Source organism: Oncorhynchus gorbuscha, linkage group LG15 (assembly GCF_021184085.1).
Source record: "Oncorhynchus gorbuscha isolate QuinsamMale2020 ecotype Even-year linkage group LG15, OgorEven_v1.0, whole genome shotgun sequence".
Lineage (NCBI taxonomy): Eukaryota > Metazoa > Chordata > Actinopteri > Salmoniformes > Salmonidae > Oncorhynchus > Oncorhynchus gorbuscha.
In genome coordinates, this window is record NC_060187.1 from 45169820 (window position 1) to 45185290 (window position 15471).

Consider the following 15471-nt stretch of genomic DNA (forward strand, 5'->3'; position numbering starts at 1 on the left):
CAGCTGTTTGTAGGAGGGAGGGGGGCAATTTAACTGCAGCCCTCAATTCAAGCCCTCTGTTCCTCCAACAACACACACTGAGATGTTGAATAAACAAGCCATTTGTAAACCTGGCAGGCTGGCACTTTGTGACCTACTATGCAGAAGGCACCCTGTGCTATAATCACATTCAAGCCTTACTGTAGATAAACCTGTCGAATGGACTTTGATGCTCCCAGCCTCTATCTGGGTCAAATGGACAATCTCCTGGAATCTATTTTTATGCCCATTTTTTTAACAGACTTGTAATAAGGGGTTTAACAATTCCACGCCAGGCAGTTTATTACAGATGGCAAACAATGTCAAGATGTGGAAAATAAACATTTGCACTTTATCATCTTAAATGTAAAGAATAATTTGGCAGAGGCACTACGCAGCCAATTTTGTTGGATTTGATGGGAATTTGGTCAAAAGAATAAGTAAAAATGTGGATTATCAATGTTTTAGATGTGTGAGCCCTTATAAAATTGCTTAGTGTCAATGGTTTTTCCACAACTCAACCATCTTGGGTTTTCGTCAGGTTCTGGTTCTCATTGTAACTACACCACCTTATAGCAAAAACAGCACTGTGTGAACTAATCTTGGGTATTGAGCTTTTCAGATCTACTATAGAAATAAAAGCTAGCTAGACCCTTTGATGTATCAACATTCATCAGGGTACAGCATGGATTTTTAATCAGCTACATCATATTACTTATTACTCATTGGAGCATTCAACACAGAAGTGTTTTTTTGTTGTTGTTTTTGTGGCCATCGATACAGGATAAGGTTTACATTTTTAAAAAACTGCCCAACCTTTATCAGAAGACGACACCAAAAATAGCTGTGTTTGCTGTGTCGTTTAGAGGTTTTGTCCATCTGGTCAGTGCAGTACATTTCAGATCCTTCCAGAAGCTGAACACCCACTCAAAGCCTGGGCGGTCTTAGTCTGTCGCAAGCCAGTCAAGCCTACGAGGGTTGGTTTCAGGGTTAAATGAAGGCAACTTGAACCAGAATAAAACAAATAGCTTTAACTTCTCACATGGAGAAGTGTTTTATTATTTGAGAATGGGGATGTTTTCAGCTGTTACCAAAAATGTTTCATTCCTCGGCGAAAGACCAATACATACATTTTTCTGGACAGAGTCAAATGGAGAGAGAGAAAAAAAAAAAACTGACTGTACACACAAATTGCAGAAGTGGCCATAATGCACATCTAACTGGGAAACCGTGAGCTCCGCTTCCAGAACCCCATCATTTGGCCTCGTGAGGAAATAATAGCATATAAGAAACCCCATAAACAACATCCTGCGTTACCTTGATTAGGTTCAAATGAACTGAACCAAGCAGAACCAAGCGCAGACAGGGCTTTCCTATTCAAATTAAGAGGTAACGTATGGACACATACTGGAGCCAAGTTGGAATGGTATTTAGTCATGTTTACGTAACTTTCCAATTCAAATGACCCAAATTAAAAGCAAAGTGTAACTTTCAAAAAAAAATTAAAACGGGAACAAACTAAAATTTCCACAACAAAAATGTTAAATGGAAAGAGTAAAAAAAGATGACGGGAAACAAGTTGACATTGAAAGGCAGTTTCAATCAAATAAAAACACAGGACTAGGTACAGCTTGCATACTCAATGATCAAAATTACAGTTGACAGAAGAGTATCTTCTAATCAACTGAATAATTTAAAACCTTGAGGTTTCTATTACATTTCAGATATTAAAAGATGTCAGAGGGCATGATTGGGGTGTGTGTGCGCGCGTATATATTTATACACACTTGTTTTTTTCACATGTTTTTTTTTGGTCACTCATTAAATAGCAATCTTTCCTCAAACCTATTCGAATCCCCAAAAATATCAAAATAAAGATGCACTGCCAGCACATGCCCACTTCCACATCTAGAAGGGCAAGCTTAATCTAATACTCTGATGAGTCAATTTAGCAAAGGACGCTTGTGTTAAAAATGACAGAATAGAAGTGTAGAAAGACTTGAGGGATTCCAGGCCCGGATCAAAACTACTGATCATGATAAAATGGCTACGTAAAATAGAGAAATTACAAGCAGGCAGGAATCAAACCATTAGACATGGCAGGATTTTGTATTGTCACCGTCAACCATGTATGTGACACAGACACACAAAACCCACAAGAATTGGACAACAACCTTTCTGCAAACTTCAGAACCCCTCCCCGTGCCCAGCAAAAAACACAATGGCGTAGGTTATTTTAATGTCACAGCAAGAAGACACTACTTTTCTACTAACTAAGAAATATTTAAGTGATAGTTAGCCTAGAAATTACATTATAAGAGCCAAGGTGATATCCCCTAGCAAGAACAAATGTGTAGCCTTTCCAATCTCATTTTAGTTCCCACCCACTCCTCTATTATTGTAAGTATGGAAAACAAGTACCCCTTCACCCTTTTGGGTTTACTTGTGACCCCCCTTGCTGGTTTTGAAGGAAACCTGCAGTATCTTGTCTCCAAGCCGGTAACCGTTGAGGCTGGCAATGGCCATGGCCGCCTCCTCGTAGTTGGTCATGGTGACGAAGCCGAATCCTTTGCATTTATTGGTGTTGAAGTCACGGATGACCTTGACGTTGGTGACCGCTCCGAAGGGCCCGAACATCTGCCACAGGATGCCCTCGTCAGCGTCCTGGCCCAGGTTGTAGATGAAGATACACCAGCCGGCCGTGGAGTTCCCTTCAGCGCTGACCGTAGACATGCTGCTCATGTGGTCTACACTCATCGGAGAGAACCTGCCAGGGGCACAGAACAACTGTTCTTCAAATACTACTCCATAGATGCCAGTTTAAAATAACCCACAAACAAGGTGCAGGCCTGTTGACCAAGGAAATATAGATAAATAAATCACTAACAAGTCAGGGGTCTAGGTTGACTGGGGTTCTAGTCTCAACTCCCCGAGATCACAAAAATACCCTTGCTAACAACCGGGCACTGACATGCATTGTGTAGTGCAGTCGGCCACTCACCTGAATCTCTGGGCCTGGTGGTGTACCGGGCCCCCAAAGCGCCGACCCTGGTTGTGGTAGAGCTGGTTGATGACCTGGGAGTTCTTGGCCTGGTTGGGGTTGGCAGCAAACTTCACTGTGATGGGCTCCGAGGCCCCAGGGGGTTTCTGCCCATTCAGGTCTTTGATGGCATCCTCCGCCTCAGCCCGTTTGTCAAAGCGGATAAAGGCCACGCCCCTGGACAGTCCTGAGAAGCAAGGGGAGAAAATGGAGAAGCCATTAATGGAATAGGCTACAGATGCCCAGAAATCGTTTTGCTCTAATAGTTAGGATTTGGAGAGTGGAAATTCCACTTGAGTGGCATCCCTTGTGCTCATTTAATTGAGTCAGACTGAATGAGAAATATTTGTGCAGTGCCTGCCTACCTGAGGCCTGATCGACCAAGACACGCGAGTTGATGATCTGGCCATAGCGTGTGAACATATCCTCCACGTCTTTCTGTGTCATGGTCTTGGGCAGCCCACTAATGTAAAGATTGGCATCCTTAATACCGTCAGAGCTCGGCCTGGCGAAGGACACCTGATGAGAAGACAACAGGTCAGTTTCCATTGTGCAATTTATAGGGAAAATATTTATTTACAAAAATTAATGCTTTGGAATTCATTTGACAAAATTACAAACATTATATATATACACATTATATATTTTTTTATCCGATTCAAAATCAAAACTCCCAAAATGTCTCGTAAACTTTAAAAGAAAAACAAAACAAAAAAATATTAAAAGCCACAACTCTGTCAGTGCTGAGCGAGAATGCACATTGCTGAGCAGCTACTTAATAAAATAAATATAATTTCTAAAAATGGGTCCATTTTGAAAAGTTAAGCTATAAAAGGAAAATAAAAATAAATGTAATTGTGAAATGATGCAGGGCTTTGAGTCGGCACGTCACACTCAAGCAAAACTAACTCTGCAATAACCAGTAGTGTTAAACTAAAAACTAAAGTCGTCTGAACAAAATGAATAAGCTTCAGTGCCAAAAATAAAACCATGTCAGGTTACCCACACAGGTCAACTGCTTCAAATCAAAAACTTTCCAAAACCGATAAATTATAGAACAAAAACATTTAAATATTACATGATTGTTTAAGTAGACATGTTACCCAAATACCTTTATATGCTTTTGCAAATAGACACTTTGCAGGAGGGCTCCCCCTCAACTGCCCAGGGACTACTTGAGAAACATATCACATCCATCAGTTGAAACATGAAAACACCTGATTGCACGTTACCTTGATAGTTTTAGACTGTAGTCTCAGCCCATTGAGGGTATTGATAGCCCTTTCTGCATCACTAGCGTTAACATAGTTAACAAATCCGTACCCTAAACTGTGGCCTGGAGAAAAAAAAGGGGGGAAAAACAACAAAATAAAATAACAAAAGTTTGTCCATATTTACAGATTGGATACCAGTCTTCCCACAGGAGATATCAGCACAATGCATTTTGGCAAAAACATTTGCAAAGGAAAACATTTTCTGCGAAATATGGCTCAAGAAAAAAGACCCACATTGAAATAGTGTAAATGAAAAAACATTTTTCAAATAGAAGGGAGTAACAGCCTTATATAATAACGGTAGATTAAAGCTTTAGTATTCTATCAAAATGATCCAGGGGTCACGTTAATGCAGGATTCTGAAAAAGGTCAAACAGAAAAAAAACATATCTTGCTGCATTTTAGTAAACGCAGATCAAAAATGGTCAATTCTGCTCGGCTTCGGTCAGGGTTCGCGCAAAATCATTACAAATGTAAAAGGACTCATTTTGTGCGTCGGTTGCACTTCGCTCAGATTCAAAAAGGCACTCGCACATCTATGCCATCTTTGTTGCAGGTGCATAGTAAATGGAATAAGATGAGAAAAATGAAGAAACCCGCAGACTGATCTTGCTGGTATCACTGCTCTTTATTAAGCTTTACGTAACGGCCTCAAGGACTTCGTCAGAGCTTTTGGGGGCCTTGAGGCCGACACGTAAAGCTTAATAAAAAGCAGTGATACTAGCAGGAGCAGTGTGCGTGTTTCTTATTTTTTCCTCACCTCCACTCAGATAAAGTATCTTTGCTCATCATTGGATCACCAGACTCACTGATGTGTAGTGTACTTTTCTCCAGTACTTTCCTCCGGTGTAGTTTTTCTTCAGTAGTAGGTTAAAATGCAAGACTAACTTCAAGTAAAACACTTGATTTACAATATAAAATGCAGGTGAAATGTTTTTTTAAATGGTCTGCGTTGTGAAAATGCAGATTTATGAAAAGCTAATGCGACCCTTGATATCGAACACTTAATTTAAAAAAAACTTGAACGTCCTCTTTCCAATAAATATTCACACGTTACAATTTGAAACTAGATAGAATCCTATTATATAACTAGTCACCAAAGAAAGGGTATTTAATGCTTGGTTTTACAATATGGAGTTATCACCAAATCTAATAACATAGAGCAGCCATAATGCCCAATGAATCAAGAAAACAACCGCAAAGACCATAAACAAAACTCCCCAAAGACCACCATTAAAAGAGATACTCAAATAACGAAAGTTTAAAGAACAGATGTAACAAGGTGTAATATATAGCACAGAAAAACAGGAGTTGAAAAAAATAAAAATACTATCCCTGATCCCAACACTAAATCAGGTAGTCTGCAATAAAAAAAATAAAAAAAACATTTTAGGAAACACGCAGGAGTTGCATACAAAGTAAAATACAATTACGGTAACCAACAAATACTGCATTGAATTTACAGAGTAGTAATCAAGAAAGAAAATATTGGTAAAGTCAAACAAAAATATTTGATGTCACATTCATCATCAGACTTTTGTAGTGGACTACATGTGCAGACAGACACAGAAGGTCGGGGCCATGTACCACCTTATGGAGAGTGATTCAAGTAAATTAACAGAGGTCAAAAGAAAAGGGTTTGGACTCACTCTGGTTTTTGTGATAGGGATTACCTGCCACTTTATCGCGGATGAGTTTGGCAGACTCCACCTCGCCGATGCTGCTGAAGAGACTCCGCAACTCGTCCTGGCTCATGTTTTGGGGCAGGTAATTCACGATAAGGTTGGTTTTGGCATCTTTAGGCTCATCTGCCATGTGTTCGTCGTAATCGTTATCATAAACTACTTGCTATAATTTCACGAGAATGGGATGAGAGGAAGTGAGCCATTCTGAAGACAACTTCATCAAGGGTGAGAAACAGTAAACTAGATCCGATCATAGAGAATGCTGCCCATGTTCCAAAAGAATAAGACATAACAAACAGAATACTTTCTCAAAATACAGCCAAAATCGGTGGACTTACCTTTATGTTAATTGAACCCTTACTTCCATGCCGCTGTGACTCTCTGTTGTCACCCTGACAACTCTGTACCTCACACACCTGCAAAAGAAACACGGGTTAATTTACAATCCTTTGATGCAGACAACTGAGCACTTGACACCATTCCACTCCTTTTCCCAGTTCTTGTCCATTTCACAACAGTCATAATACAATGCAGGCCAAAACTTATACGCAACAGCACAATGCATCCCAATCATTGGACAATAAACTAGAAGAGGTAAGATCACGAATATCCTACCAACGGGACATCAAAAACTGTAATATCCTATGCTTCACGGAATCAGGGCTGAATGACATTGATATTCAGCTAGCGGGATACACGCTGCACTGGCAGGATAGAACAGCACACTCCGGTAAGACGGGGGGGGGGGGGTCTGTGCATAATTGTAAACAGCTGGTGCACGTAATCTAAGGAAGTCTTTAGATTTTGCTTGCCTGAAGTAGAGTATATTATGATAAATTGGAGGCCACACTACTTGCCTAGAGAGTTCTCATCTCTACTTTTCGTGGCTGTTTATTTACCACCACAGACAGATGCTGGCACTAAGACCGCACTCAGTCAGCTGAGTAAGGAAATAAGCAAACAGGAAACCACTCACCCAGAGGCGGCGCTCCTAGTGGCCGGAGACTTTAATGCAGGGAAACTTAAATCAGTTCTACCAAATCTCTAACATGTTAAATGTGTAACCAGAGGAAAAAAATTTATAATTCTAGATCACCTGTACTCCACACACAGAGAGCTCTCCCTCGCCCTCCATTTGGCAAATCTGACCATAATTCTATCCTCCTGATTCCTGCTTACAAGCAAGAATTAAAGCAGGAAGCACCAGTGACTCAGTCTATAAAACAAATGGTCAGATGAAGCAGATGCTAAACTACAGGACTCTTTTGCTATCACAGAATGGAACATGTTCCGGGATTCTTCCGATGACATTGAGGAATACATCACATCAGTCACTGGCTTTATCAATAAGTGCATTGAGGACGTCGTCCCCACAGTGACTGTACGTACATACCCCAACCAGAAGCCATGGATTACAGGCAACATTCGCACTGAGCTAAAGGGTAGAGCTGCCGCTTTCAAGGTGCGGGACTCTAACCCGGAACATTACAAGAAATCCCGCTATGCCCTGCGACGAACCATCAAATAGGCAATGCATCAATACAGGGCTAAGATTGAATCATACTACACCGGTTCCAACACTCGTCGGATGTGGCAGGGCTTGCAAACTATTACAGACTACAAAAGGGAAGCACAGCCACGAGCTGCCCAGTGACACGAGCCTACCAGACAAGCCAAATCACAATGCTCGCTTTGAGGGAAGCAACACGGAGGCATGCATGAGAGCATCAACTGTTCCGGACGACTGTGTGATCACGCTCTCCATAGCTGACGTGAGTAAGACCTTTAAACAGGTCAACATACACAAGGCTGCGGGGGCAGACGGATTACCAGGACGTGTGCTCGGGCATCCGGGCATGTGCAGACCAACTGGCAGGTGTCTTCACTGACATTTTCAACCTCTCCCTGTCTGAGTCTGTAATACCAACATGCTTCAAGCAGACCACCATAGTCCCTGTGCCCAAGAACAAAGGCAACCTGCCTAAATGACTACAGACCCGTAGCCATGAAGTGCTTTAAAGGCTGGTAATGGCTCACATCAACACCATTATCCCAGAAACCCTAGACCTTCAATTTGCATGCCCCCCAAACAGATCCACAGATGATGCAATCTCTATTGCACTCCACACTGCCCTTTCCCACCTGGACAAATGGAACACCTATATGAGAATGCTGTTCATTGACGACAGCTCAGCGGTCAACACCATAGTACCCACAAAGCTCATCACCAATCTAAGGATCCTGGGACTAACCACCTCACTCTGCAACTGGATCCTGGACTTCCTGACAGGCCACCCCCAGGTGGTGAGGGTAGATAGCAACACATCTGCCACGCTGATCCTCAACACTGGAGCTCCCCAGGGATGCATGCTCAGTCCCTTCCTGTACTCCCTGTTCACCCACGACTTGCTGACGACACAACAGTGGTAGGCCTGATCACCTACAAAGACGAGACAGCCTATAAGGAGGAGGTCAGAGACCTGGCCAGGTGGTGCCAGAATAACAACCTATCCCACAACGTAACCAAGACTAAGGAGATGATTGTGGACTACAGGAAAAGGAGCACCGAGCACATCCCCATTCACTACAGCCCTGTCGATGAGGAGCAGGTTGAGAGCTTCTAATTCCATGGTGTCCACATCACCAACAAACAAAGAAAGGTCCAAACACACCAAGACAGTCGTAAAGAGGGCACGACAAAGCCTATTAGCCAGCTGAGTCCAAAGTTTCTTCAGGAATGTCAGTTTCAAATCTCAGACTGATAAAGTTGTAATATGCCGATTCTCTTCACTCCAGATCTGACCCATCACACCACTCTTCGAGGGCCACCACGCTCCAGTTCACCTTCTGTGCTCAGAGGTCCTTGATGAGGATCTACCCCACCACTCTTAATCATTAATAAAATAAAACAATGGGACTTTATATACTCTGTACCAGTATTTCTATGCGTGTAAAGCCTGTGGGTGAATTATTAAACAATTACTGTATGCAGATGTGCAATTTTATTAAAACATTTTTGTTTTTGCCATTGCGTGATCTATTTTAAATGTAAGAATATACGTTTCAGATTCCAACTCTATTTGGTAACTTGGAAAATATAAATATAATGAACAATGTTTTCAATATCCAACTATCCTCCAAAATACTTTTTACAGTAGGTAATATACTACAGTCAGGTGGTCATTACCAGGTTATGATAAGGTCTTAACTATGACCAGTAGGCTACATAATATAGGTGGTCAGAATGATGAACATTTGGTCAAATGAAAAGGTCACAATTATGACCAACTGGTTGTTTGGTTGGTCAGAAAAATGCATCATATTCTGGTCAGTAAAAAGACGTAAAAAAAATGTGTCCCTTTTCAACCAGAATAAAACGTCTTTTCAACCTGGTTTTGCCCACTGGGATAGTTACAAAATAACTTTCAAAAACGTTTGACAGAGCCACTCACTTTGAGGTATCTGATGTGTCCCCTTCTGACTGCCATGTAGATGCTTCACAAATGCAGATGCTGAAATAAAAAGTAACAGTTCGCTACAAATGAAAATAAACAAGTCAGGCGGAGGGGGTCCTAGCTGAACCTGTATCTTGGCAAAGGAGAGGATGAATATGACGAGATCTACTTTCTGCCAAGAAAGCTACCCGTCAAGCACCGATAGAACAACGAGACATTTATAAATCTGTTGAAATATCTGTGAAAAAACATTTCCACTCACTACGAAATATGGTAGAGAGGAAGCCGACTAGTCGGTAGTGGGAGAAGATGGAATGAGATGGGGATTCAGAAGTTTACATACACCTTAGCCAAATACATTTAAACTCAGTTTTTTACAATTCCTGACATTTAATCCTAGTAATAATTCCCCGTTTTAGGTCAGTTAGGATCACCACTTCAGTTTAAGAATGTGAAATGTCAGAATAATAGTAGAGTGATTTACTTCAGCATTTCTTTCTTTCATCACATTCCCAGTGGGTGAAAAGTTTAAATACACTCAATTAGTATTTGGTAGCATTGCCTTTCAATTGTTTAACTTGGGTCAAACATTTCGGATAGCCTTACCCAAGCTTCCCACAATACGTTGGGTGAATTTTGGCCAATTCCTCCTGACAGAGCTGGTGTAACTGAGTCAGGTTTGAAGGCTTCCTTGATCGCACACGCTTTTTCAGTTCTGCCCACAAATTTTACAGTCAGGGCTTTGTGATGGCCCACTCCAATACCTAGACTTTTTTTGTCCTTAAGCCATTTTGCCACAACTTTGGAAGTATGCTTGTGGTATTTGTCCATTTGGAAGAGCCATTTGTGACCAAGCTTTTAACTTCCTGACTGATGTCTTAAGATGTTGCTTCAATGCACCTCCATAATTTTACTTCCTCATGCCATTGATTTTATGAAGTGCACCAGTCCCTCCTGCAGCAAAGCACCTCCACAACATGATGCTGCTACCCCCATGCTTCACGGTTGGGATGGTTTTCTTTGACTTGCAAGCCTCACCCCTTTTTCCTCCAAACATAGTGATGGTCATTATGGCCAAACAGTTTTGTCCACATGTGTAATTGCAAACCATTGTCTGGCTTTTTTGTGGCGGTTTTGGAGCCGTGGCTTCTTCCTTGCTGAGCAGCCTTTCAGTTTATGTCGATATAGGTTTCGTTTTACTGCAGATATAGATACTTTTGTACCCGTTTCCTCCAGCATCTTCACAAGGTCCTTTGCTGTTGTTCTGGGATTGATTTGGACTTTTTACACCAAAATACATCCATCTCTTGGAGACAGAACATGTCTCCTTCCTGAGTGATGGCTGCATGGTGGTTATACTTGCGTACTATTGTTTGTATAGATGAACATGGTACTTTCAGATGTTTGGAAATTGCTCCCAAAGATGAACCAGACTTGTGGAGGCCTAAAAAAAAAGTCTGAGGTCTTGGCTGATTTCCCCATGATGTCAAGCAAAGAGGCACTGAGTTTGAAGGTAGGCCTTGAAATACATCCACAGGTACACCTTCAATTGACTCAAATGATGTCAATTAGCATATCAGAAGCTTCTAAAGCCATGACATCATTTTCTGGAATTGTCCAAGCTGTTTAAAGGCACAGTCAACTTAGTGTATGTAAACTTCTGACCCACTGGAATTGTGATACAGTGAATTATACGTGTAGTAATCTGTCTGTAAACAATTGTTGGAAAAAACACGTGTGTTGTGCACAAAGTAGATGTCTATAATCTGTTTTGAACAGTGGACTAAGTTTTAAATTGCGTTGTTTAGGACGGCAAAGGCGAAATGAGTAATTGCAAATGCACACTTCAGAGTAGGCATTCCTTAATATAAATATGCAATGCATGACTGTACCAGATTGCAGAAAAACTGATGAATTTACAAATGTGCAACACCCGCTGAATACGACCGATGTCAGCAAAAACATGTATTAAATTAAATTGTTGCCAAGCAGCACAGTTAGTCACCAACGATCTGGATAACCTGAAAACAGCCTAACCACCGAGTAAAATGGTACGAGTGAAGTGTTCTCTCATTTTATGTCTGGAAATAGCTAGCTAGCCAACGTTAGCTTGGGTGCTTGACTATCATTGTACGGTCAGAACCATCGGGTCTACCCTACTCCTCGGCCAGAGCGTCCAGTGTGGGCTCTGAATTTACATACGCCCAGAACGCACTCTGGAAATCCAGGGGTACCTTCATAAATTCACTCTGGATATCTACTCCAATTTCAGAGCACTCCTCTAAGTGTGCCAGAGCGCAGAATAACGGATGAATTTACGAACGCTCAACACCCATTGAATATGGCCAGTGTCCGTAAACGTCGGCAAAAACGCGTAATTAAATTGTTGCCAGCAGCACAGTTACAGTCACCAACGATCTGGATAACATGAAAACAGCTTTGCTAGGGCGAGTATAATGGTCAGCGGGGAATAATCTGGCAAGCTCTGAATTTAGTGTTGCCAGAATGTCCATTCGTAAATTCAGAGCGTTTCGCTCACGGAGCGGTCAGTGCACACTGGAGGCTCTGGCTGAGGAGTAGTGTTGAGTCGAGCATTCTGACCTCACAACGGCAGTCAAGTACACCAGCTAATGTTGGCTAGCTACTTCCAGACATAAAATGAGAGAACACTTCACTCTGACCATTTTACTCACCCTAGCAAAACTGGTTAAACTGTGGACGTTTGCTGACACCGACATATTCAAAAGGTGTTGAGCGTTTGTAAATTCGTCAGTTATTATGCGTTCTGACACTCAGATGAGAGTGCTTTACAATCGGAGTAGATAGCCAGAGTGACTTTATGAACACACCCCAGATTGGATTTACGACACAAAAAATAAATAAATAAACTGGCTGATGTGTTCCCATTAGAAACGACAGGCTGTGGTCTATCTTGGTTAAGTTATAAAAATGTGGTTCAAGCTATGCTTCACAGCTCAAAATATTTCCGTTACTCACCAAATATGCCTGCAACTATTGTCATTTACTGTTACTCCCGGTATGTACTTCCAAAAAATTCGAAATAAAAATGCACAACAACCGATTTTTTGTATGCATTGTTCTTGACTGGAAGAGGTTTAAAAAAAACGATACATTTACATTTTTTTCTGTGGCTTGTACATTTTTATGTAGACCTTTTTTGGAAGTAGATATTGGGCGTAACAGCAGAATATGCAGATCGTTGCAGGCAGGGCAGGCATATTTGGGAGCCAATGAGCTCCATCAAAGACGTGTTTATTGCTCTATTTGGCGCGATTTATGCTCAAATTGCATGTAGTAACGTCGTTAATTTGACTAACTAGCTAACGTTAGCCAGTACTGGCAGCTTTGGACCAGACGAGGACGAAACGGACTCACCAGTCAGATAACGTTAAGACGTAAGGTTCCCTGACCATCTCTGGCAGTATGCAGTAGCTAACTAACATCAATGATGGTCGATAAATTAAAATCGTCCACTCGGGCAGTTTACCATTGAAAAGTGTGTCTACTTAATGACCGGGGATGGCTCACAGACACCAATCATGCGATAACTGCCTAGTCGACTTAAGTCATTGAAACCAGACTTTAAAAAATATATTCGTTCACCTATTATTCACCTCTGGCTAACACCATTAGCGAACTATCAATGCAAGTTTGGCATATGTTTATAACCCATATGTCTTGCATTAGTGAACACCGCAGACAATACGAGACGATAGGAAGTAAATAGATAGCTTGCTATTTAGGTAACGTCAGTAAATAAAGGCATAGTAGCATTCGCTAGCTACTAACGTTACTAGGCCGGTTTGTCTGGACCGCATTGCACATACATAGTTAGTAAACGTTACCTACTTAACTTACTAGCTAGTTACATTATGCACGAATGGGATAGATAACTAGGTCACTAAATACATTACCATTGGATTAACGTACCTGCTTTACCGCTACTCCTGTGATTAATGATAGGCCGAAAAACTGACCTGTACGCGGAAACCAATTTAGAAACAAATCTGCGGCGACCAAGCTAGCCAGCTATTTTTTTTTCTCTTCCGTCCAACAAAAAATAAACACCGGTGGCGCTAACACGCGCAGTCGTGTGGTTGCAACACAGTCTCTCATTAACTATGTACAAATAAGCACAATGTGTTTTATGTACTAATTAATAGAACACACTCATGACGCATCTCGCTCACAACTGTAACACCGAAGACCTCTGATGCCACGCCCATTCTGAATTTCTTTAAACTTGATGCGAGTTTGTGCTATTAGTACAAATAAACATAACTGCTTATTTGGATGTAGCTCGCTATTTTACTGTTAGAACGCAAGGTTCGCCATCGGACAAGAATTGAGCCGTAATATAGCATTTTCTGTATTTCGAACCGTATAACTCTAAACTTTTATTTCAACTAGTTACGCGGATTGGTTCACCTTGTAGACAAGTGATATTTATTCACTCTGGCCAACCGTATCTTGTATGCTAACGGTAGCTTTTTGGTTTAAAGTGAACATTTGGGGCTTTTTAGCTAGCTACTCGCTGTTATTAATTATGTAAAAAGACAATAATATCAATTGTTTAAGCACATGGAAATCATTGTTTTGTGAATTAATTGAGTTATTTATTTCATGACTTAAAAGTGGCGGGCTGTGAGTGACGGATTGTGAAACTCAATCTCCCGCGATTCCGTAGTACCGGAACTTACTATCATCATTTGTACCGGAACTGATAGTGTTGTGTTCGTTGTTATTACATTTCAGTGGTTGTGTGGAATACTTCACCCAACTTAAAATAATAAATGACTCTGCATATAATACATACCATATAATAAACATAATAAACTATTTTAATTAGATATTTGATGGTGTACTGTAGCTAGTTTATTGCCTGTATTTTTTATTTATTTTACAAGGCAAGTCAGTTAAGAACATATTCTTATTTTCAATGACGGCCTGGGAACAGTGGGTTAACTGCCTGTTCAGGGGCAGAACGACAGATTTGTACCTTGTCAGCTCGGGGGTTTGAACTCGCAACCGTTGCTAGTCCAACGCTCTAACCACTAGGCTACGCTGCCTAGTGTGTGTGTCCCATATAACTGATTCCATAGTTACACTGGTGTCTGCACATTTAAAACTGTAAACTAAGTCCCTTTTTGCTGCCTGTATATCAATTGTGCAAATGTGAATATACAAACATAGTTCATAAATAATAATACCAGGATTGCTCACACCTAATATTTGAGTGAATTAAAGCAGATCAATAAAAAAAATGAGTGTTAACTGTGGAGGCTTTTGCTTTTACACAATATAATGAAATCCCACAATAAGAAAATTCACCTATCTCCACAATAACGAATCCTTTTCCTTGTTGACTTAATTTTTATTTTAACCCAATAAGGGTTAAAACAAAAATGTAAAATGTGGTTGGGAAACCCTGCACTAAAGAAACTCCAAGAGAGATGCCAAGAGCGAGTTCTCCCTTGCGGGATTTCTTAACAGACTTATCAAGGCTAGTGTCGTTCAACTGTCAGGCAGCATGACTACCTTGTTAGGACATTTATAACGACTACTAAATGCTGTTGCAAAATACTAATGATTTTTTTGCTGGCTCACTGGCTTTTATTTCAATGTGGTATTAAATAGTAGTGATATAAAATGTTCAAATGCTCGGACCGATTGACTGTAACCTAAGCCTCTCTTGCAGGCATGAACTCTTAGGTATGTATTAAAAATAGATTAAAAATGTTATATCACTCCCAAAATAAGAGGAGCCATAGCTACGGTAAATTAAAACCATATAGTCATGGACTTGTAATTGAATGACATATGTATCTAATATAATGACCTTCAGTTTATATCATCATTTGATGACATATATCTGTCAAAGTGGATTCCTATCTCGTCACCCAAAAAACTCAGTTATACTAATGCATTACATTACATTACATTTAAGTCATTTAGCAGACGCTCTTATCCAGAGCGAC

General features: G+C 40.8%; 1 protein-coding gene across 4 annotated transcripts; it reads right to left on the reverse strand.

Moving 5' to 3' along the window:
• Positions 1–1043: 1043 nt before the first annotated feature.
• LOC123997374 (ELAV-like protein 1) lies at positions 1044–13885 on the reverse strand. 4 transcript variants are annotated; one of them, XM_046301529.1, is made up of 8 exons: positions 13424–13885; positions 9470–9529; positions 6356–6433; positions 6006–6180; positions 4291–4394; positions 3424–3577; positions 3020–3245; positions 1044–2785 (listed from the first exon to the last, which is right to left on the reverse strand). In XM_046301529.1, the coding sequence occupies exons 2-8, from the start codon at positions 9503–9505 to the stop codon at positions 2458–2460; spliced, it is 1101 nt and encodes a 366-aa protein (XP_046157485.1). In that variant the 5' UTR covers positions 9506–9529; positions 13424–13885; the 3' UTR covers positions 1044–2457. The 4 variants fall into 4 exon arrangements, with proteins under 4 accessions (XP_046157485.1, XP_046157484.1, XP_046157487.1 ...); XM_046301528.1 differs by having other exon boundaries at positions 5982–6180; positions 13424–13882; XM_046301531.1 differs by lacking the exons at positions 4291–4394; positions 6356–6433; positions 9470–9529; positions 13424–13885 and having other exon boundaries at positions 6006–6139.
• Positions 13886–15471: the final 1586 nt, after the last annotated feature.